Here is a 25,432-nt window from a genome sequence, read left to right as displayed (position 1 = left end):
CGAGTTTCACATTAACTGGTACTTTATTTGCTTAAAACCTAAAACATTGTTAGTTTGAGAAGAAATCCACTGTGATGTATAACTATTGCCATTTTCTAGCTTTTTTTTTTTTTTTTAAATCCTTGGTAAAATTTTATCCAAGAAGAATAGATACACATATATTTTAGAACATGAATCATTAGAGAATGAAATATGAAATCAAGAGTGATTTAAGTTTTGGTGGCCCTTGTTTTTTTTTTTCCTTTTTTCTTATTTTAAGTTTCTTAAAGGTAAAAGGATCACTGGCTCTGAGTCTCTTTGAGATAATAAGTGAAGAAAAAACACACCCTCAATCAGGGTTAGGTAACCCCATTCCCTGCCCTGTCCCCAAGATAAAAAATATGAATACTTTTAGTAACAATTCAGAATCCATTTTTATCTCCTACCTGCCTTATGAGTGGAAGTTTAAAGTCATGATTTTTTTAGACATCTGTACTTGAGTATAGATATATAAACTTGTATTAGATGACAATTGATTTTTTTAAAAGTCCAAGTAGAGAAAGAAGTAATCATTTTTAACTAAAACCCTTGTTTTCTGATTACTGCTCAACTTGCTACCATTTACCAAAAAGCAACATTTCCATAGTGTTCATATCAAATCTTATTGCTTTACAACTGTGGTAATACCTTCCATTAAAAAAAAAAAAAGATGAAGCAGTTGATCCAGTGATTAATTTGACATGGCTTTCATTGGAAAAGGGGGGGAAGAGAGGGTGGTGGCAAAGAGAAGACCAATAAACAAAAAGGTAAATTAAACATACAATGGTTTTCATAAAAAAAAAAAAAAAGATAGAGAGAGAGAGAGAGAATATGTTATTTTCGACAACAAAAAAGCATTGAAAGCCCACGAGTCAAGCCATAGCCAAAACCATGTTCTACCTTAAGTAGGTTTTCTTTTTTCCCCTTTTTTTTTTCTTTTTTTTTTTTTAAATAAAATCTCTCCCCAAACCATCATCACTTTTAATCCTCCCCCGATGGGGCTTCATCTTCAGACCCTTCATCCCCGGACTTCTCAGGTGGAGGGCTTGCGCATGTTTTCTTTCCTGGAGGGCTTTCAGGCTCCTCGTCGTCATCTTTGGGAGAAGGAGTCTTTTCCTTTGACCCCTTCGAAGCTGTGGGGCGACCAACTTTCCCTTTGCCTTTGACAGGACTTGGCGTCACTGAGGGAAGAAAAATACCAATTTGGGAAAAGGAAAAGAAAATGTCTTTAATAAAAATCAGCTACGAAAAAAGAAATCTGTAAGAATAAAATCTATAAAGACGAAACCCCAAAACTTACTAAAAATCAAGGTGGGTACTGGTTTCCAAACACTTTTTACCAGTGCTGTAATGCTGTTAGCAGTGATGCTTATAATGACGCAACGAGATGCTACAGAAACTTCACATAATCCTTAGTGGTTGTGAAATTAAAAACTGTTTGCTTAAAAAGTGGGTCGAGAAGAAAGGATACGACAATCTGAGTAGATAGATATTGCAGCCATCAAATAATTTTGGTATTCGCAGGACTCCCATTAGTAAGAAGTGATGAGTAGAAGGTTGAAAAATCACCAGTTCTATTTGCCAGAATAAAATAAAGCAAATCGAGCGCTCTGATTTAATGACAAATTAGCTCTGACTAAGAGAATATCCGGCAGAAACCACAGGGCTCAAGGAAAATGAATGCAAGCTGTGAAGTATGGTTTTATTCTGCTAGCACAGAGGATGGGATCAGAACACAGAACTTAAATGTACTAAGTGAAGTATACATTTCCACAATTTCAAGTATGCACTAGCTGCTAGGATTGGGATCTTGGTGGAAAAACACGGCAGTAATAGCTATGTTGATGCATTGTTTCTAACACTGTGCCTGACACAAACTGGTCATTCCCAAAACTTGCTTATGTATAAGAACAGGGCTAAGCCACCAGACTCTTGGAAGGCCTGGTGTTCTCATTAATAAATAAATGATATCTCCAGGTGTAGAAGACAGGATCTTTTCAGAATTCGTTTATCCTGATAAACGATGTGGCCAATGCCAAGCTCTAATGAAGAATTTCTATAGAAAAAGTTTATTGGTCCTTGAAATGTTTCAAAGCAGTAATTTCAATTCTGAAGAGCTCACCTGTAGCCTTTAGCCTGGGTTTGGGCATTTTCTTTTCTTTTCTCTCAGGTTTGGACTTCTTAACCATCTTTTTGTTTTTCTTTTTGGAACTGCCATAGTCACTATCATCATCATCTTCCATTAGAAAATCTTCATCGCTGCCGGAATCTTCTGAGAGGAAAGAAGAATTTCAACATCCAACTTAATGTCTATATCCTTCTAAGTGAACAAAGGGAGAGAGTGCTAAGAATGACTGGAGGATGGGATTTGGGAGTCAACATCCTCTTGGATTCTATTTGCAGCTGTACTACCAGTTTGGTTGGAGTTGTCACTGGCCCCACCTGTAAAATGGGTTTAGTATGCTCATGAGGGTTACATCGCTGATTTGTTTGAAGAATAGGTAGAAAACAGGGAGAAATAAAACTTAATCTGAATACAAATTGAAGCCATCAAATAACTTTTGGTAGTTATATCATTCCTACATAGCAGTGGTCCCCAATCTTTTTGGCACCAGGGACTGGTGCTCCTATGAGAATCTAATGGCTGATCATCTGAGGGGAGCTGAAGCGGTGAAGCTAGCACTGGGGAGCGGCTGCAAATACAGATGAAGCTTCACTCACTTGCTCGCTCACTGCTCACCTCCTGCTGTGTGGCCCGGTTCCTAACAGGTCACTACCAGTCCGTGGCCCAGAGGTTGGAGACCCCTGCCATATAGTGTTGGTGAGACCAGGGAAATGAAACTGAACTGATTTGGTCAACTATGAATAAATGAAACAAGAAAACTACATACAAAGCAATAATATATGTAACTAATTCATCCGAGTAAACTGTGAAATACCTAAATTCTGTCATCAATAATTTTTTTTTTGTCTACTAGGCCAAAATACAAATCTTAAAGACAACACCCACCATGTAACCGTATTTATAAATATTAAGTGAGTACAAATGATGAACATCATAATCACAAGAATCTTTCCTTTCAGAATATCAACAGATGTCAAACTGTCATCTCTTCTAACAGTGAGTAATTTAAGGGTCTGTACCATTCTGCATCCACAAAGAACACTTAAGTAATCAAGGTCACAAACTACCTTGACCAAATCATGATCAGAGTAACAAGCCAACTTCACATACTCTCCTGGAACGGCGCCTCATCCTCTTCTTCTTGTTCTTCTTCACTGCCTACATCTTCCATGAGCATTTCTCTCTGTTTAGAAGCTGCTTTAGAGGCTGCCTGCCGTTGTTGGCGCACATTTTTATGATCTTCTTTTTCATCTTCACTGTCCTCTGAAATATCAAAATTATGATGCAATAATCCAAGAGCTGTGTGTCTACTTGACAGCCAACTAGAAAAGCCAATGCAGTGGCCAATACAAGATATATCTTGCAGCTTTATTTCATTAAAAAAGGATAAAGTTTACCCTGAAAAATTCCTACAAAAGAGGAACTAAAATTCAAAGAACAAGATTATGTATCCCACTTTTACATATAAAACCTAGGCATGTAGTTTTAATAATGAAGCTGAATTTAGTTGCGAATACATGCTTCCTATAACACACTTTAAATTTCTCTCTCATTGCTTTGCCCTGAAATTCTCAAATACATTCAAATCCATGGTCACAGTTTTCAAAAACTAAAGTTAATAAATATTTATAAATAGTAGATAAAGGGAAGACTGCCTTTTAATTATATTTATTCCAAGATACAAAACGTGTAGACCTGAACATTATGCAAAACTACTATCCTTTTCAATGAGTGAGGTGTGGCCACTTTAATTGAGACAGGATTAAGGGAAATCTTTAAGCACATATTTAGATCAATTAGATCTTAATACAAGTTTATAAAAAAATTACTTTCATATATTATAGTCTGTCAATTAAAAAAAATTTTTCAACAGAGTTGTATTTGTGGATAAAGCTGGTTAAAGGGCAGGCTGCCAGTCTTCTGGCTCTAGATCAAGGTAATTTGTATTAGTCTCTACCTATAGTCCTTTTCCTGGACTTGAGGATCCTTTATTCTGTTAGTTTAGCTGTTACTCTTCTGGAAACACTCGTAGTCCTATAAACCTTGCCATGATCAGTGTTCATCACTTTCACTTCCAAAAACCTCATCTAGAGACAAGTAGACACAGTGAATGAAGCTGATTTTGGTAAACTCAAAACTAAATCCACCTGATAGGAGCTATGCTTAATACTAGCATAGAGTTATTTATCTTGAAGTGCTCAATAAACTAATGTAAGATTCAAATTAAGGGGCACAAGGCAGATGAATAAAGGTGCATTTTATCATAACTTCTCTAGACAGTGTAAAATATTAAAATAATCACTTTTCAATTTCAACAGTCAGATAGTGGACATGAAAAGGAAAGCAAAACAGCTCAGTGGAATGGATTCAGTGGAACTGTGTCTACCCTCTACATATTAGCTAAACAGCAATCTTGTTTGTAAAGGGACATCTAGAAAGGCATACAGGGGACAATAAGTCAAAATGAAGTGGTTAGGAGCAATACGAAATAAACTCTCAATTCTTAGAAGAGTTAAAACAAACAAGCAAACAAACAAATAAATAAATACCAACAATAAGTAATCAAGATTACTATATTATTTGGTCATGGAGTGTCCTTATCAATTCTTTTAAGTTAAAAAATTCTTACAAAAAAAGGTTTCTTTATGGCTACTGCTTCAAAAGATTACTTCTCAGCTAAAAAAAGTAGGATTGAAATGAATCTTTGTTTGCTTTTCAACCCAGAGTTGATCACTCCCCTTTTTATCCTTCTATTTTGCTTAGTATTATACATGTTCTTATTATTTGCTTTAATTTGATGTCTTTTATTTGTTCATATAAATGGTTTTCAATCTTGACTATGTATGAGAATAATCTGTAAAAACTTAAAAGAAAACCCCCTCAAAACCCCACAAAGCCCCAATGTCCCACCTAGAGCTACTCAATCAGAAATCCTGGGGTGGAAAGGTGCATAAATATGTTTTAAAAAACCTTCACAGGTGACTGTTATAAAACACCAGGACTGAGAATCACTACAAGCTCTTCAAAAATGGAAACATCTTTGTAATGCCAGTATTTATAACAGTGCCAGGCATTATAATAAAACCGCTTATTAAAAGTCCAATGAATAAATACATAAAGGGAATCATATCTACTACATTAAAATTGTTTACTACCTGCTGAGTGAGAATCATCCTTCTTGGTCTTCACATCTTTTTCTTCTGAGTCCTCACTACAAGGGGAAAGAGTAAAAAGTTTAAAAGTTACTAGATCAAAATCTAAGTGAATGTAAGCTCTCTCTGGTATCTGACTGCATAAGAACACCAGAGAAAACCTTCTTTATACATAAAATTTTCAAACAGATGCTGCGGAGTGAAGGTGCTTCCATTGTTCCCTACTTTACAGGGATGCTGGTGAATAAGCACAATTTTATCTACTTTGGGAAAATACTGCTTCCAAAGACCCAAAGGGAAAAAAGAAGGTATCTCAACATAGGCTGAAAATTTCTTACCTGTGGATAAGATCTAGTTCACAGGAACGTTTAATAAGAAAAAATTCTTTGTTGTTAGAAGCAGAATATAAAAGTACTACTATTATAAAATTTGTCAATGGTGGTAAAGTAGGCAAATAAATGGAGGGCACCAAACAGACTCGAAACACCTAAATACAATTATTAAAGAAAATTGGAATTGTTATATAAATTACAATATGCCTAAACATTTATCTAAAACAAAATGAAAACAAGTCAATTAACTAAATGTTTTTTTGCCTCCAGTATTTCTATACTTCAGAAACATGAGCACATAGGCCTGCCCTGCATCTTGGAGAAAATACAAGTGAGTTAGAGATCACTGCAAAGCAAAATAAGAAGGAGCTTCAAAGTTCAATGAAAAGTTTGGAAACAAATTTTAAAGACATAAAGATGCACATTTTACATCCTCACAAATCTTAACTTGAGAATCTGGGTCTATGTCCCATTTTGTCATTAATTTGTTTTATGATCTCGGACAAATTATGTGGTATTCTTTCTGTGTTAAAATTTTATGATTCCATGAGAACTTTTGACAAATAAAAGAAAGAAATACTCATATAAAAACTGTCTTTGTAGTCTTCCTTTCTCAAACAGCAGGTCTTGTAAAATCTCTTTTGGTATTTCCCATAACCTAGACCACATTTAAATGAAAAACTACCAAACCCAAGATTCTTAAGCTAAGAGAAAAAACAAACGTATCTTTACTAAGCAATCTGATCCAAGAAACACTAATTCTGAAATCTGTGACTGTTCCATTTAAATGTTTTTATGCAAAATAAGCATTTAATTCACAAGTGTATGACAATGAAGAATTATATCATTTTCTCTAGGTCTTTTATTATTGAGTTTATAGAAACCATTAATCCTTGAGTCCCATTACAGCAAAGTCAAGTAAAAGCTGAATGTTAAGTAGAGACCAACAGAAAAATCAACATAATATGGTCTGATGAATAAATATACTAGGCCCTGAAGACAAATGGCAATAAACGTGGTATTTATTTCAACCATTCCTGACACTTAGGAGAGAATAATAAAAACGAATGACTAAAACAAGGAAAAATTTAGGCTAGATAGCAATTACATTGAGGAGATGTTAATAGGTCACAAAGAAGTTCATTCCTAGGTGATACATAATTAATAACTATAATGAAAGATAGTTCTAAGTTGGGCTACTATATAAAACTGGACTGGAGAGATATACTATGAAACTATGGAAGACTTGTCTCCCTATAGTATAATTTTCTCTTATTTTTCCTCAAAACCACATTTCTGAAATTCTCCAGGAAAGATAACATTAAAGGTTGGCAATACAAGCAAACAGAAAACACGAGGGAAGTGTATTTAGTATTGTTATTTCTACAAATTTAGCAGCCTGTAAATGGGAAGAATAGAAAGACTTCTGCATGGGGCTTTATTATAGTGATTTTAGTGCTTAAAGGCAAATATCCTAGGAGAATTAGTAAGAAATATTATTTCATATCTCTGAACTGCTCATACTTAAAAAATGGACTTCAGAGTCCAACAGAGATGGTTTCACAAACTTGGTCCATTTGCTGGGTAACCTTGGATATATCACTGAACTCTTCTAAATTATGATAATTTTCCCTAATAAAGGTGTTATAAGAATTAATGATAATATAAATTAGCATGTAATAGAGACTAGCACATAATAATCGTTAAGTAGTAGCTATCACCAGTCATCGTCAAGGAGGCCTTACACTTATGCCATAATGCATATGAGAGTATATGTGTATATCTGTAGAGCATAAGCGAAAGCCAAAACATCCAGGTCTCACGAGACAATTTTACTTAAAATTACAATTCAAAACTGCCCCAAATGATTAAATTATCCACACAAAACTGCCCCAAATGATTAAATTATCCACACAAAGTAGAAATTATTATTGATAGTAAAACTCAGAAGACTATAAAACTTAAAACTCTCTAAGTTTTAGTTAAGATTCTACCAGAGATTTGGGACTGAATGGAAAAGATCGCTCATTTGCTATCACTACAATGAAAATGTCAATACTAACCTTAGGTAACAAATTACATTCTTAAAAAATCTTTCTGCTTATGTTCAGAGGTTTGAGGGAGAAACAAAGGCATTCTTGGAGATCACCTTAGATTCCAGGTTGAGTCCAAGCAAGCCTCTGGCCTTAAAGGGGCTAGCTTCTAGACTCAGAAGTGCTGCCTAAAATAAGATGAATTATGCGAAACATTAAGTGGACTGTAACTGTCTTCCCAAAATAAATGAAGATTCCACTATTTCAGAGATCAGAAACTACCCTCATCTCTGAGTGGTTGACAGTGTAAGCAGGAACAAATTAATAATGCATCTTACCTATCTTCCTGTGAATTCTTTCCAGATCGTCTCTTGTTTTTAGCTTCTCGGGGAGATGATCGAATTTTCTTAGTTGGAGGGCCCGAATCTCTTCCATAATCTTCATCTAAACAGAACATTTCTCAACTTCAATGAACTATATCATTTTTACAAGATGAAATTACCACTACACTTACTGAGATAATTCTCTCTCATGTTATTTAAACAGTGAAGGGGCAGGAATTCCCAACTTTTCTTTATTACAAAAAGTAGATCCTTCTGTCCCAGTTCTACCACCTTAACTCAATCATTTCCATTTTTGCATATTATTCACTAGTCCTTGTGTGTGTGTGTGTGTGTGTGTGTGTGTGTGTGTGTGTGTGAGTCCCCCCCCCCTTTATCCTCCCTCCCCAGTTCCACCCCTGAACTAGATCTCTGAAGGCGGGGTGTCTCCTCCCACGCACTTACAGTGCGTACTCCCCGCCCGGCGCACCCAGGACCTTCTGGGTGTAAAGCAGACATGCTAACCACTACACTACGGAGCCACCCCCTCATGTGTATATTTTAATATAGCCATAGCCAAATCTCTTATCATTTTATATCTTACCATTTTATTAAAAATTTCCCACATTTCCATATCTTCATATTTCTTTGAAAATTATTATAGTACTAAAGAAAACCAACCCACCTTAAAAGGTGATTATTTCCAAAACTGTTTACTACCCCATTATATACAAGGGTGAAGATATGGTAGTCTGGAGCTTCAGCAATTATTAAATGGCTGGATATATTATAAGTTCCATTATGGAATTTCATATGATCATTAATAGGAATTTTTCAAGTAACTCTTAATAACGAGAAAGATACTAATAATTAGGGGTGGGGTGGGAGAGTGAAAGAACCCAAAAATTCTATAGCAAGGCTTAAACTACATTTTTAAAAGGGGAAAAAAAAAGTCAAAAAGCTTTTTCAACAAAATGGTTAAAAATGGCCATTTGCAGGTTAAAGGACCTTGAGTAATATCTTTGCCTCAGTTTCCTTATCTATTTCCTTAAAATGGAAATAATAATAATAATATATATATTCCATTTTAATGGGATTGTTCTGAAGATTAAATGAGTAACTACAAACATTTAGCAAGCATTTAAAAAATGTTAGTACTCCCACTGGGAGGTTGGATTATGTTACTGTTTTTATCCTTCTTTATATACTTCTCCATTTTCTAAGTTTTCTCAAAGTGTACATATTATCTTTATAAAGTAATATTAGACTAAAAAAAATAAATGCATCTGGAAAATAATGAGATTAGGGATATATTCTAAAGAAACCTTTTATGGCTAAGATTTAAGATACACTACTCCTATGATTAATCAGTTCACAAATCAAAGTGGTTTCACAAAATACTTTCATCTTATTTTACTATGCAAAAAACTAAAGTATTCCCTATTGTAAGATCCAAGTTTTAACTGTGATTACAGCAGGATATATATTAACTAGTAAACACTGCATCAGAATTACTGCACATTTAAACTTTAGACTCTAAAAGCAGGTAAGAAAAAAATTATTCACGTGTTTACATCAATGATTCACTAAGTTAAAGTTAAAATCCTTGCAAGTTCAACTTTTGTTTTGGGTAACAGAGATCCTGATGCAACTTATATACATAAATAGTCTAAAAATAAAAAATAAATAAAACTTACTCCAAAAGCATGATAAAAAAAAGTATATAAACTGGTGATTGTTTCACTAGTACGGCTCAACTTATAGAAATCACAAAACTTACCAGCATCGTCAGATTCCTGAAACTGTGAATAATCAACGACCTTCCTATTTCTGTAGAAAGAGATTCTTATTAAGACCATAAAAATATATGAAAGACTTTTCTAAGATATTAGAACACACTTCTTTTTCATAAACAGAATGAGAACTAGCTCTCTGAAAATTATTTTTCAACGAGCTCTCATCTCAGCCAAAAAACTTCACTTTGTTAAGCCAAAAGTATTTAAAACTACAATTCTCATATTGCTCATCTCAGTGATAGCTCAAATACTATTCTTTCCTACAAAACCTCCCACCTCCCAAAACACACACACAAAACAGCAATATGAGCCAAGCTACCATTTGTATTCATTATACAGATGTCACATGTGCACAAACCAAAACTGTAAATGTTATTTATTCTTATTGCTATATACACATATACATGTATACCTGATAAACAAGGTATTACTGAATTTTTTCCAAGACAAAGTGATTTTTAAATATAATATAATTACATTATAATATACATATTACAATGACAGTAAGTTAAAAAAAAAAGGAGAAGAAAAAAATGATCCATTCAAAAGATGCTTTTTATTATAGGGTCTGTAAGAAAAATATGAGAGTTCCACAGATCAATGTATCTACCTGACTTGATGTTAAGTACTTCCTACTAGGAAAGACATTTTTTTAAACATCTCAAACAAACATTAATTTCTATTTTCCTACTTCGTATTTGAAATCTATACAAGTTTATAATTCCTCCTCTAGAGATACATAAAAGCTTCCATGTAAGTATCTAGATAGCCTGGCTTTCCAAAGTACCTTAGATGCACTGTAACTAAGTAGATAGTGAAGAACAAGTGAACTGAAAAGATTAAGAGAAACATGCCATCATTAAACCTGAGTAGAGGGATATTCCTGGTTTTATAGATTAAGACACCATTTAAATTCAAAGACAGAATGGGCAGAATTCAAGCACAGGTACATACAACATGCAAACATACAACATGCAAAATGATAGGAGTAGAGGTGAATTCTGAAAACATGTTTGAGGCTTAGCTGTGGAAGGTACAGCCACACCCTTGGCTTTAGGAAAACTTTGAACCCCAAAGTTTGCCTTGTTTTGCTTTAGGAAAATCTACCAACAATGAATTATCTTTTCAATTGATTGCCTTAATGAGCCAAAATGCAAAACTATAAAGTATGCTTTAACTACAGTTGACCTGTGAACAATGTGCGCTTGAAATGCACAGGTCCACTTATACGTAGACTTTTTATTTTGTAAACATGACATAAACTTAGGATATTGATACAGTACCTACTATAAATGTATTTCTCTTACTTTATTGTAAGAATACAGCACTATAATAATATACAAGGGTAATAATCGATTGTTTATGTTACCAGGAAGGCTTCCAATCAACAGTAGGCTATTAGCAGTTAAATTTTAGGGGAGTCAAAAGTTATATTCGGATTTTTGACTCTGTGTCTGTGTGTGCATGTATGTATGGGGGCGGGTCTGTACTCCTAACTCCTGTGTTGTTCAAGGACAAACTGTACATGTTTGTTACAAGCCGAGTTTATATATCAAAGATACCATTCTATTAGGAAAGTTAATTTAAGACATGACTGTTAATTTCACTTAAATAATGTACCTAGAGTAGTCAAATTCATAGAGACAGAAAGAACGGTGGATGCCAGGAGCTGAGGTAGCGAGAATGGGGAGTTAGTGGGATATACAGTTTCAGTTTTGCAAGAGGAAGGAAGAGTTTTGGAGGCTGGTGCAAAACATGTGAATGTACTTAACACTACTGAACTGTACACTTAAAAACTGTTAAGATGGGAAATTTTATTTGAGCATAATTAAAAAAATAAAAATATTTTTCTAAAAAAAGTGGGGGAGGGGCTAGTAATTAAATGTCTATCATGTCCTAGCAAAACAGTGATTTTTAATGACAGATGCCATGAGAAACAGTGTTATGATCATAATGCAAAGAATGGGACATGGAACCAGGGGAAGTAAAGTATCCAGAAGAGGAAGTTTTAACTCTTAATCTCTAATAATTAATGTACAGGTTCTGAAATTGCAGGCATAATTATTTTAGCTTAATTATTTGATGCTGGTGGGATAACCACTAAAGTACTGGTAAAATTTCTGGGTACCATAAATCAATAGATACATCCTTTGAGACTATATAAAGGTAACTAGAATGGTGAAGTGTATATCATATGAAGAACAATCGAATAAACTAGATTTTTAACTCAAATAAGGGAAAACACATTAGCCACTTTAGGGCTTTGAAATGAAAAGTAGTAGTAAACAAACCTGCTTAGCTTTGGTTATCAGATTAAGAGTGGGTTGAACATAAAGAACTTTCTAACAGTATGTCAACGATAGTTACTTTCTTAGTGTATCACTAGGGAACACTCCAAGAAAGGAATTATACAGTAAAAAGTACAGAATCTTAGTAAGGAATTCTGAGTTCTGATTCCAGAACTTCAAGCAAATCACTTAATTTCTCTGGGCCTCAGACCTTCCTCTGTTGAAACTGATGACATAAATTGCTGACATATCTAAAAAGTTATTCTGTAAAGTTAAAAATTATTAAAGTTTAATGAAAAAGATGACTTTTTCAATTGCAAACAGTCAACTACCTTTTTGTATGCCACACAGCTTAACGTATCACTGCACCATTTCTCCTTCGCTAATCTGAGCTTCCTGAAGGTAACAACCATATTTATACCCACATTTCTGGTACAGAGCGAGGTAAAAAAAGCACAAATGTTTTCTGAACTTTTTGTTCTTAGGGCCAAATTTAAGAGTTCTGTTAGAAATCTAGTTTTATAAGATACTTTAGAGGATAATATTTCATCTCAGAGTCTCATCTCTTGCCACTTAAAAATCGAGCAACTTGGAACTTTATAATTTCTCCAATCACGTTGTTTCTTACCATTCGGTCATGCTGCTCCTTGGCCTAGAATGCTGTTCATATCACTTCCACTCTTATTAGATACAATCTCACTTCAAAACCTTTAATCCCTTGATACTATATAATCTACAAAATATCCGTCTTATTAAATCGAATTTCTTGAGGATAGGAACTGTCTCTCCATTCAGAACACCAAATTCAAGAGATGCATTTCATGAATGAATGGATTTGGCATCTGCAAAGGATTTGGGTGGGAATGGGGATCAGTAGAGGATGTATGTGCAACTGGAGTTTTCAACCTATCAGACATTTAATTTCCACTACCCTCAAGGACAAAAGAAAATTGAGTTTCTTCCATACTAAAGAACTTGTTACTTTACATCTAAGAAATTTAAAAGGCAACTATTTAGTACATTTTTTCTATCCCAGTTTTCAAAAAGAACTACAAAAATGCCATGTAGACTACAGTGACGTTATATGAGCAATTAAATTAAAAATTTTCAAAATCAAATTGGAAGACTACTCCTTCCTTTGAAACACAAAATATTTTAACTTCAAATGATGTGAAAATGGCCAGAATCATCTTATATAATACACGTCAGTTATGACAAAACTATAAAACTTGAGTAAAAACAAAATATGAATATAGAAGCAATATTGTCTTATGGGTAACTAGTAAAAAAATGCATCCATTTATAAATGCTAAAGAGACAGAAGAATAATTTAAATAAAAGTTCTGTGAGAACAGGTTTCATTCACAATGTCAGTTAGTTATAATAATAGTTTGGGTCATTGCCTGCCTTCTAAAGCTGCTATTCAAAACATACTACTTCTACTATTTGGAGATTTACCTTATTTAGAGTTGAAACACATTTTTGATGAACATATTCTTACATAGACTGGAAATTGACAAGATAGTCTAGGATAGAAGCACAACACTTAAGAGCAACATTTAAGTCTAAGGGCATGGCAAGTTCTACTCCTAGTGGAAAATAAACATTCCTACTTCCTCAAAATACCAGTACATAAATTAAATGCCAAAGCTAAATACACTCTTCAGTGTAAAATGAGCATCGGCTAGAACTGGGAGGACAAAACAAAATTTGAATACAGCATAGAGGTTAAAAAACAGATTTTTGAATTGGGTTTAAATCCTGGCTCTGTCATTTACTAGTTGTATGTCCTTGAGCAAGTTATTTCCCCTGTAAAACAGCAATAATACCTAGCTCTTAAGATTGTTGTGAATGCCAGGTACACAACCATATATCCAATAGACAGCAGCTCTTATACTTGTAAGCACTAACTTGTTCTACCCAGAATATCACTAAATCTTGAACACTCTTGAATAACACTCCTAATTATTTGAACGTGATTAAGTCATTGCTTAAAAATATGTCTGTCTTAGAATACTGGTTCTAGAACCATTCAGAAAGAACATCTTAAAAGGTTTACTGCTTATTTCATTAAAATGCAATACCAAAATACCCCCCTTTTAAATATTATTTTCAACTTTATGATAAAGTTTGCAGATTAACATTTAGGTCAGAGGAAGTAACTATTTTAAAGCCACCAGACAAATTAGATCAATTTTTATCACTCAAATCAACTGGAGTTCCAGCTAAAGAAGTCTAAAAGCCTGCACTAGAAAGAACTGTAACCTAGCAAGGAAAACCAATGTTTAAATAAAAAAATAGGAACACAAAATCTTCAATTATGTGCCTGTTCTTACTTTAAAAGCTGATACAATCTATCTAGATTCTAAATGTAGCTTAGTCACAAGGGACCCATTCCTGGATGGTCACCAGAGAGCTTAGATGCGAAGTCCCACATCTATATCAGTTTAGAGTGCAGAGAAGAAAGGTAGTGGGAAGCTAGACAACATGAAAAGATCTGCCTGAAGTACCAAAAGCTGGTAACTCGAACAGTTCAGAAGTAATGATTTTTTTCTTCCATTCTTAATCATCTCCTATCTACTAAATACTGACAAGTCTGCTCCCAAATGCTTTTTCTTTCTTATAGCAGCAACCATCTTATACTAACACATGAATGATGTTCCTGAAATGTGAGGTGTAAAACCAACATTCTGAAGCATCAAGAATTACAGTATTTCAGACAGAAATTACCATACCTTTGAGATGCTCTCATCTGACCTCTTAACTTTACATATGAGAAAACAACTAAGACCACAAAATCCAGTTCTACTTTATAATAACATGGAGAAATATATCAAAATATGGACAAAGATAATAAGCAATCTCCAGGAGAGGAACAACTTTTAAACATAAACCCACATTTAAATATTGACACCTTAAGCTTTACACCACTTAGTAAAGTACAAAACTATTTTCCAAGGCAAATAGAGACTTTTTGACAATCTACTACTTTAGCTTAGTTCAATCAAGCTGACTGTACTTCCATTTTTACCTTGAAGAAGTTACACTGTTCTGGTAAACACAGGACTAATAATAAGAACAAAAAAGCCACCTTGCTAACGCTATAGAATTTAAAGTTTCTCATTAGGCGCTTAAAATACATTTGAAATCTGAGTTTCGGAAAACCCAAAACAGCCAGCATAACTCTTCACCAATCACCTACATGGTAAAAATCTCACTTCATCAGATCAGTGAGATCCTGTAGAACAATGTGTTTTAATCTACAGGTCACAGTCTACTAGTGGTCCTGAAATCAATTTATTGGCATATAACCAGCATTTTCAAAAGAAAAAGCAAATAGGAAACATGAGTGAACACTGCACCTAAGTGGCAAGTCTCTGAACTTGCTTCAGGTGTTTGTGTTCTTGTGTGTAGCAAACTTCAACGTAAAATTTACTTCTTAATGGAATCTCATCAAAAAAGTTTGAGAGCCATTGCTTTAGACTAAAAAGTGGATTGGAGAAAGATTTCCGAAGTTGTTTTTAGTTTTACCTTTACAAAAAAATGATTTGTTATTGATCCATGACTACAAAAGGATAACATCTCTTCCTATTTAAGTTCCGTATATTTTTAAAATCACTTTTTTCAAGCTTAAGCACTCGTAAAACCTATTGACGTTTGGTGGCCAGCGTGTGTGTGTGGGGGCAGGGGAGAGTGATATGACGCCATGTGTGTTATAATACCAAAGCTACTGGACTTTAGACAATCTAATTCAGTCTTACCCAAAATTATAACCAATACGTTTCCCTAGAAGGAAATGACTGAAAACCTCTCATGATCTCCCAAGGCAGCCTATTCTAAGAAAACTCCAATAATGAAATAGTTCTCAATGAGGTGAAATTGCCTCCAAAGTCCACTCACTGTTTCTGTCTTGTCTTCCTCCTAGGATTACCGTGGTCTAAATCTAACTCCTCAATAGAGCAGCCCTTAAAATTTATATGAGTTTCCACTTTCAAAGCTAAATACTACAGTTAATTCTTCATCACATATTTCAAGCACCATCACGACCTAGATGCTTTTTTTATGTACCACCTCAGATTTAGAAGTCTATCAACATATGTACATGGTTTTAAAAAGGTACTGGGGTGAGGGAGGTGCATGGGGTGTGTGTGTGAGAACACATCAGGATTATGACCTTCAACTTCCCATTCTAGTCCACACTTGAACTAATGCAATCCAAGATTGCCTTTTGGACAGTCAGAGCACACGCTGGACTGGATATTGCAATTACGATGACTAAAACCTTCTTTTCCCCAAATCTGAAACCCTTTTCTATACTGATACTTCTTTTCAACATATTTTTCTATCTTTCTCAAATTCATATTATCTGCAAACTTAATCAGCACAGGCCAAGAACAAAGTCCTTTAAGACATCAGTGGAAATATTTTTCCAGGTTGACATCAATCAGCCTTCTCTGGGTATGGCTACTGAAGCACAAGTCCATCACAGTGAACTATCATTCTGCCTACATTTCTTTATTTTCCGCAACAAGGACCTCATGTGCAGCTGTCAAAATTCCTGCTGAAAGAGAAACCCAGTATATTAACAGTATTCTTTTAAAGAGCAAATGAGACCATTTAAATCAACAATAATTAAACTTTTTAGGAATAAACCTTTTTGTTCAAACAAAACATTCCTAGGAATCACAAAACTCAGCTAATTAAAATAATTTTAAGAACATGCCTTATAATTTCAAATTTTAAAAATTTTCTCTTTAAGAATTTTCTTATTAAAGAATTTTCTAACTTGTGTTCTGTCAAGATAGGTTTTCTAAAGGTTTCCTGGTCATGTCAATTTGGAATATTATCACCTCCTTCAACATGTTAAAGCTTTGAAAGTCCGGCATTAAAGAGAAGTGCTAAACTACTTATATTTTAAAAACAAAATGTGAATCAAATGCTTGAGATATTCCAGAAAGCCAACATTATGGATACTGATATGAGACATTTTTTTTTGTGTGTGAATCCATGCTGACTTTTATCGATGATTACAACAGCCAGATACTTCACCTAAACTGCCATTTAATTCTCACAATAATCTCCCAAGGGGAGCTAATTAACATTAATTCAATTTTATCTGAAGAATCTAATGTTCAAAAGGCTAAGTAACTTTATTACAGCCACAAGCTATGAAATGGTAAAGTCAACTTCCCAACTCAAGCCCATCCAATCCTACACCCTACAGGGCACTTGCTGCCTCTCAAATCTTCCTTTCCTAAAGGCTCACAAATCTAACTCCTCTACAGAACTTATATGCCATTAAAGTTTCTGCATATTAACTATCTCCCCCGACACAAAAACTTAGGAATTTACCTCTCCAGTCTCCTATCCTTCAAAGATTATTCATATGCCAAAATTTCCCAGGATACAAGAATATTAGTCATAGAAACCAGGATATTTGAACTCAACTCAGGGTAATTTCTTACAACTGCTTCATTTATCTCGAGCTTTAAGTTCCTTTTGGGGAAGATGTTGCTTTGACTGCATCTTATTTACAATGAAACATAAAATTTAAAAAGTCACAAGATACAAGAAAAAAGCAAAACAAGCAAAAAAATTATAGGAAGAGCTCCAAAAACTTAGTCAAACAGAAAAAGTTTCTATTTTCTCCAGAAAAAGGATCAGAGTGAAGGAGTTCTGAATGAGACAGGCACGTTTATAATTGTCACGATCCTCCACTAGATCTTTTTTTCTATCGACATGCTTAAAAGTCACATGCAAATTTCAGTGAGCATAATAAGATAAAGTATTAGATAAAAAAATGGGCTAGATTTTTGCCAACAGAAATTCAGTGCAAACCATAAGCTATTAGAGACAGAGAAACCTCAAGCAGATAAAAATGAAGGGGTCTCAAATGTGCACATTACCAAATAGAGCCCTGCCTGCAGCAGAGAAGGCAACCTCAGAAGAAACCTCAGCAGAATCTTCCCCAATTGTCTTAACCCAAGCACAGGACAAATCTGTAGACCTACAATCGGGTTTATTGACTCATTACAATGATGTCAATGGCACATCTGAAATGTGGAGCATTTAACCAAATAGGAAAACTTATAGGATTTGGGGGAGGGTAGAATTTAGGTGAAATTTAAATGCAGCAGAACCTTAATAGGCTCAAAGCACAATAGGACTGTGTGTAAAGGGGTCAAATGAAGTCTAGACTGCAAAGTGGACCTCTTTTCCCATTTCTTGGTAAAGTTAAGGTGTAGATGTGGAATTGTGTGTTCAGCAACCTTTCCTCTGAAGCTGTAAATTGAGGCTGGTTCTCCATGTCAAAAGGACTTAGCTCTTTCTGACAAAAGTGAGGTTTTATTCTTACTGATATGATTTCAAGTAGCAAAGTTTCTGATAGTCTCCGATTTTAGAGAATCGCTATAAATCTTTACAGCTGCAGCATAACTGTGGCAGACAGGTGTGTGTTATTCCAGCCCAATGAAAAGCAGGGTGGATTTTCTCAATCAAGCAAATTTTTCATTTCTCAAGTAGATCATATACTGGGTCATTTTTTTCTTGACAGATAAAATCTCCCTGCAGATCACCTTGCTCAGCAGGTAACTAGAACATGTACAAAATTCAAAAAATAGATATGCACTACAAAGCACCCAAAAATGTTATACCCAGTTGAAATACTCTTTGGCAACCTGTGGTCTCTTCACCTAAAGTATTTCAAAAACCTGTAATTATGGCTATTTATATAGTAGTTATTTAAAAACATGGCAATGCAATGCTTTATCAGTCCCGCTTCCTACAATCTAGATAGTGACACATTTTTTAAGACAAAGGGATGCCCCACTTTGACCAAAGTGTCCTGTGGTAAATGTATCTGCCTATTATGCATAACACTGCTGTCTCCTATACTGAGGTTATCTCTAGATACTTCTTTATAATCTAGAGTAATGAGTTACATTTATTTCCCTTTGCAGCCAAGAATTTAAAAATGCAAATAGAAGTAATAGTTCACAGCATGCTCAATAACTTCACTGTTAAGTTCAAGTATCCAAGTCTGTACTGCAAGCATCTGGCTATGCAGACTCTAAATCTTATTAAATTCAGAAGGGCACCATTCACATGGACTATGATGTGGATATAATATGGTGGCCTTGTTTTATATTTCTGGAAAAACAGACCAAATATATAAATAAGTAAGTAAAACCAATCTCCCTTTATTGAAAATTACTTTCTCCTTCATATTAATTTTATTTTAGAGCTGGAAAAAACCTATAAGAAAAATCCCGATAACTATAAAATGCTTTGTAAATATAAGGTACTGTTATTATTCAAGTGGAGTTCAAACATCTCCATTGCATAAACCTACGCAGAGGCTGGAACCCAAGTCTCCTGATACCCAGTATTTTTTTTTTTTTTTAGGTGAGGCAACCCTTGGTTGACCTCATAGATTACAAGGACCCTGTCAGCTTACAATCCCTTATTTTTTTATTTTTTACACTTACAGCACCTGGTCTTCCTAGGTGGTCTCCCATCCAAGTACTAACCAGGCCTGACCCTGCTTAGCTTCCGAGATCAGATGGAATCCGGCTTGTTCGGGGTAGCATGGCTGTAGACCCCAGAATTTCTTTTACTGTGCTGTTACCTCACAGCAAGAGTACTGCTAATTGACTTAAATCATTAAAAACTCAACAACATACATTAGTTTGTAACTTTTGTGAAGTTCGATCACCTCCATTTTTAAATTAATTTCCTTCTAAATGTAATATACTAATGAGTGTTACAATAGTTGTTGAACCTTTTTAAATGCCATGGTTTTCCTTTCAGTCTTTTAATATGATGAATCGGTGATAGGTTTTAAGTTTTGTTCCTGGGACAAATCCTAATTGATTACACATATTTCAGTACAAACCGAATTCAGTTAGCTACCATTTTGTTCGGCATTTCCCAATCTACACTTCCATGTAGAACGGGCTCATTAATTTTCTTACAGTATCTTTTAAGTGGCTTTGGAATCTATTCACTTATTCTAGTCAGGGGGAAATACCCTGCTGTAGTATGAAATGTATACACTTAAAGCAACGCCACATCTTACATGCACGTATTCCTATAAAAGCCTCACACTCCTTCACTGCTCTTTCCTCTATATGCAGTGTATCTTCTTTTAATATCTCCACATATTCTCCTATTTCTTCCAAAAATTGTCCTTTTCTCCACTACCCGCTCCCTCAAGCTCACTTTAAAGTTGGTCTTCCCCACGAGTTGTATTATGAACTGTAACCCCCTCCAGAGATGGCAAAGCACACTACTACTGCAAGAAAGAGTGACACCTAGTGGCAGTGTCTCACAGGAAAGATCACACCAACTGACTTTGGGTTGGCCACACTTGGATTTGAATTCCTGCTTCACCTCTTTAGTAAATTAGGTGAACTGGGCCTGTCACTTAATTTGGCCAAGACTCGGCTATCTCATATATGAAATGGGGATAATATATACCTTGCTTAAAGAGTTGTTTCAAAGTTTTGAAATATGTGTAAAGTACCTGGCAGAATATTTTGGCACAAAGAGTTGCTTAGTGATAACTCAATTGAGTTGCCACGTGATTTTTTTTCTAAAACTGAAGGCTGAGAAATTAACTTCTGTTTAAGTTCAAAATCTTTAATCCACAGTTTAGAAATTCAAAGTTTTGAAAACCAAAATACTTTCATAACTTATGTAGTAAACCTGACTTGACATGAACAGTGAGGGGCTTCTTAGCTTTGTGTGTGTGTGTGAAAATTCTTAAGTTTTACTATAGAGATAGTAATGTGTTTGATAGGAGCACTACCCCAGACTCACTGGTGATGGTACATTAATATACAGATAGACACCGTCACCTTTTAAAAATTCTTGCAAAAATATGAACTTCCAAATATATATGGCTCCAATGGTTTCAAACAAGGGATGTGGATCTGTAAAACATTCTATGTGGAATTGAAAATCAGTAAATGTAAATCTAGTAGAAAAGAGAACAGCTAAAACTTGTGTAGTCTAAATCCAGCTCCTATGTCTACACCTTAATTCCTTTGGCTTCAAAGTCATCAGCGATAAAATGAAGGAACTGGACTTTATCTCTGAAAATTATTCTAAATATAGAGTTGAACAAAACTATTTAAAACATTTGGGCCATATTTTCCCTAAATATTTTCTACACAGAGCTAAAAACTTATGTATACAGAATGTACAATATTTGACCATCTTCATGCCAAATACTAGAAAGTCTGGTACCATGGAAAGAATGCCAGCTTTGTATTCAGAAAATCTGGATTCAGATCTTGGCCTTGCTTTAATAGTTCTATGACCTTGAGTAACATATTCTTTAAGCTTAATCACCTGTTACGTAGGAATTTAAAAAAAAATCCTACTTTACAGGGTTGTAATAAGGATAAAACAAGATAAAGTGAAAGCCTCTAGCACAGTGACTCTGCTTATTTTCAGTAAATGTTTAACGAATTACTTTTAAAAACCACACTTTAAACACTATTATAATTCTCAGCTTAACTAACTACATGTATGTTGGGAAATGCTGAATACTTAAGTGTTGTTATAAAATTAACTCCCCCCATTATTCGGACTTTGCAAGTTATTATGTGACATATCTTTGAAGGTAAAGTCTACGGGAAGAGTGTCTTTTTGGAGTAAAGTGACACATAAGTAATAATCGAATGTACAGATCCAAGATTAATAAAAATTACACAGACACAGACACAGACACACATAACCTGGGAGTAGAGAATAAGAGATATAAGGAACCAGGTTCACTTTAACCACATTTACTAGAATACTAAATTTTTAACGTTTTCCTGTACATACTTGGTATCATAAACCCCAAGCTACCTTGAATTTTTAGGTTTCTAAGTTTTCCCTTTAACTGAGTACCTTTTGAAACTAATTTTCTGGTAAGAGAGAATACCAATTTTTAGAATCCAGACATCTCAAACATAATTCTCTTGGACATGAAAGCAATCTGGAATCTGGGAAAGCTGTTAAATTTTCAACATCAACCTACAAGAGCCTATGCTTTCATATATAAACATTCAATGGTAAAGTACTAAACAAAAGACAAGATAGCAAGACATCAAGTAGATTGATTTGAGTGACTTAGATAATTTTCAATAAGGGAGGAGGATCTCTGCAGAATATACCAAGATGAATTTCAAAAATCCTTGATTCTAGTCTGGGCACATCAGTAAATCTCTGAACTTTCTTTCTCATCTCTTACAAGTAATGGTATTTTTCTTCCTCATAAGGATAAGAGTAATATGAAAAGCATTTTGAAAAGTCCCATGTATTACAAAACATCAATACTTATCAGGCAGAAGGTAGAGAGACTGTTGTGTAGAGAGAGAGGATGAGCAGGACTGCACAGAGAGAAATCCAGATTCTAGGACCAACCTTGGCACCTACTAGTGTGATACAAAGCACTTCATTTGTCCAGGTCCCCAGTAAGTCCTTGTAAAATAATTTGCCTACATTTCTTACTAGCTCCAAGACTATAATTTTATGCTGTAACTTTGAAACCAAGGCCTAAAATATGTGAGCTCTCATTTATATATAACAAATCCAATAAACCGTAAAGATAACAATACTGTATAAACGAAACTACTTAGATATGTGTTACACACATCTATAGGAAAACCCTGCTATAGCTGATCAGTTCTTCATTCCTTTCATTTGGAAAATGGTGTCAAGCAGCCATTAATACGTTTCTAAACTTTCTTTAAATGCTTAGGTTAATATTAAAATGAAAACCATAAAAACCTCAAAATTCTATGTAGGCCCAAGGGCAGAAACATACTCCAAAAGAAGATGTGCTAATACTATTATTTTCCAATTTCTTTTTTGGTTTATTTTGTTTTTTAAGGTTTCCATTAACATTTTTTTGGTTTGTTCTTATACAAGGCTGATTATTCCGAAATTAATGTTGATCAGTGATTTTTTGTTAAATGCCCTCAATACATATTTACACCTTGAAATAAAAGCACTTCTCTAAGACGACTTTTCTAACTGAAAAATTTAACAAACCACCAAACTCAAGTTTAATTATTTCTGCTTTATTATTGGTCATGAGTATGTTAAAGGCTTAAAAAAAAGTTACAGAGAGTTTATCAGAAACCAAAGTGCTTTGAAATTAATAACTTAAAAGTGACCAAAAAAAATCCCACAATATATTAACTTCATTCATCAATTAGGAAAAAATAAAGTTAAAATTATTTTTTAACAACATACTGAGCAAGAGAAAAGTTGTGTAGAAATCTCGATGCCTACAAAAAACTTATAGAAAGTACTTAATATATTTGTCTCCAACTGGTGATATGAAAAATCCAGTTTTCAAGTAAAAAAAGTTCTGTTCCTGTTCCAATCTAAATCTGGAGTCACAAACTCAGGCAGATGAGTATAAGTCACAACAATAAAGTCACCAAAACCTAGTGCACTAGAGTTAAAAGGCAGAGAAAACTAATAGTCCAATTTCATCACACAGTAATTTACTTCCGTAAGACAGAAGATCCAATCGAGATGAGGCGAATCTTTATTATGATAGTATGTTTGACCTGCTCCTAAAGAAAATATTCTACATAAACTGATGGGTACATCGGTCAATTTTTATGGGGGGGGGGGGCGAAGCGTGCATACTATAACCTGCAACGTGTATTCAGACTCCTTGCCAAAAACTCGGCAAAACTCTTCCCGGTTGCGATGGTGAGTTATCAGAGATGCGGGTTGAAATCAGAAGGCAGAAAAGCAGTCAAGCAGTTAGTTATTAGCACTCTCTTGATGCCCAACCCGAGCGTAGGGTACGCAGTCCTATACCACCATAAGCTGGAGAAGGAAGGTCTAGTCAGGAGACAGAACGGTGTGGCACAAAACCCATTCCCGGGTTTAGAACTCTAGATCAAAATAACTTCCCTTTCTCAGAAAACTTGGAAAGAAGGGGAAGCAATAACTGTTAAAATATTTTAAAACGAAACCTTTACCTACGTATCCAGAAATACTATGGAAAGTAGCCAATTCCTCACAACGGAAGCGTCACGAACATTACATTAAACGGAATATGTAGCAACAGCGCTCTTTTAAGGCCTCAACAAATTGAATTAAGCCACACCCCTCCATAAATGGCACATTCCATGCAACAGCCAGGAGGACGGCAAAGGGCGATTCCACTGTCTGCTGAGGCACAGCAAACTTGTTGAAATTCTCAGAATGAAGTCTAATGGTTAACTAAATCTAGCCTCTTTATTATTAAAAGTTATTCGGGGTAAAGAGAGAGTCACAAAAACATGCGAGACGTGTACGCTGGGCCAGAGTAGAGAGCTAGCGGGAACGAGAACCACACGGGATTTGGGTGGTGCTGTTAACCCGCACCTCCCGAAGGAAGGACATTTCCCCGAGGAAGGACATTTCTAGTCAGAGGGAAGGGCGAACTCGAGGGGTTAAACCGGTCGGAACTACAAGTTAGAAAAGAGGTAGCAATCATTATTTTCTAGGGCCCGGTTCCGAACTCTCACTTTTGCCGGAGGTGGGAAGGCTGGGCCCCGCCCACGCCCGGCCCGATGCGGGAGGCGGGGCCCCGCAGCGACCCCCGAGGACGGAGGCGGGGCCCGGTGGCAGTGCTGCCCCTCCCCGTTGGTGTGGAACACTCCGGTCTGTAGGAGAAAGACAGCTAAGTCCCCCCCAAACCCCCACGCAGGCATAAGGGGGAAAGGGTCAACACGGGCGTCTCCGCCTCTCCTCAAAGTGTGGGCCCGAGCCCTCCGGTGTTTCCCCAGCGGGCTCAAAGGGGCGGGCCTCGAGGAGGTGGGGCCTGGGTAGGGGCGCTGACTTCACACCCCTCCCCCTCTGGCCACTGATGGTTCAGGGAACACCCCACCCGCTCCAGTGCGGCGGGTGGGGGAGGCAGTGGAGCAGCTCCGAGGCTGCAGCAGCGCGGGGAGGAGCGCGCATGGGCGCGCGGCCGCCACCCCCGCTCAGCCACGCGCGCCAGCAAGGCCCCCCACGCTCAAGGGCGCGCGCAAGCCCCGAAAGGGAGGAGGCCGCGCGTGGCACCGGAGCCGACTCTAGGCTTGCTTCCCCCACTCCTTTACCACTGAGCCCCCACCCCTCCAACCCGCTTCAGGCCTCAGACTCCACACTGACCTGACAGGCCGAGACATGTTCGCTGTCGAAACAGGACCGAGTTGAGAAGCCAAAGACCAGAACCCCCCCCACCCCGCGCGCTCGGCGCCCCACCCCCCCCAACTTCGGCCGACGGGGCCGCTGCCGCTGAACCCCGAGGTGCTGGCTTCTCAAACTCCGCCGCTCCTTGGTTCAGGGCCCTGTAAGCAGACGAGCCCCCCTCTCCCCCGTCTC

The 25,432-nt window shown here is 36.0% G+C and overlaps 1 protein-coding gene and 1 pseudogene across 2 annotated transcripts; both read right to left on the bottom strand.

Annotated features, from left to right (window-relative positions):
- Positions 1–25,432, bottom strand: NUCKS1 (nuclear casein kinase and cyclin dependent kinase substrate 1). Of its 2 annotated transcripts, none has more exons than XM_011372974.2 (7): positions 25,220–25,432; positions 9,761–9,810; positions 7,999–8,104; positions 5,299–5,354; positions 3,254–3,406; positions 2,141–2,290; positions 1–1,199 (listed from the first exon to the last, which is right to left on the bottom strand). In XM_011372974.2, exons 1-7 carry the CDS (start codon positions 25,234–25,236, stop codon positions 1,000–1,002), a joined length of 732 nt encoding a protein of 243 aa, XP_011371276.1. In that variant the 5' UTR covers positions 25,237–25,432; the 3' UTR covers positions 1–999. The 2 variants fall into 2 exon arrangements, with proteins under 2 accessions (XP_011371276.1, XP_011371279.1); XM_011372977.2 differs by having other exon boundaries at positions 2,141–2,287; positions 25,220–25,330.
- LOC111747301 lies at positions 19,545–19,663 on the bottom strand (annotated as a pseudogene).

The sequence above is a fragment of the Pteropus vampyrus genome, unplaced genomic scaffold, assembly GCF_000151845.1.
Source record: "Pteropus vampyrus isolate Shadow unplaced genomic scaffold, Pvam_2.0 Scaffold217, whole genome shotgun sequence".
Taxonomy (NCBI): Eukaryota; Metazoa; Chordata; class Mammalia; order Chiroptera; family Pteropodidae; genus Pteropus; species Pteropus vampyrus.
This window is presented reverse-complemented; position numbering and strand designations above follow the sequence as displayed.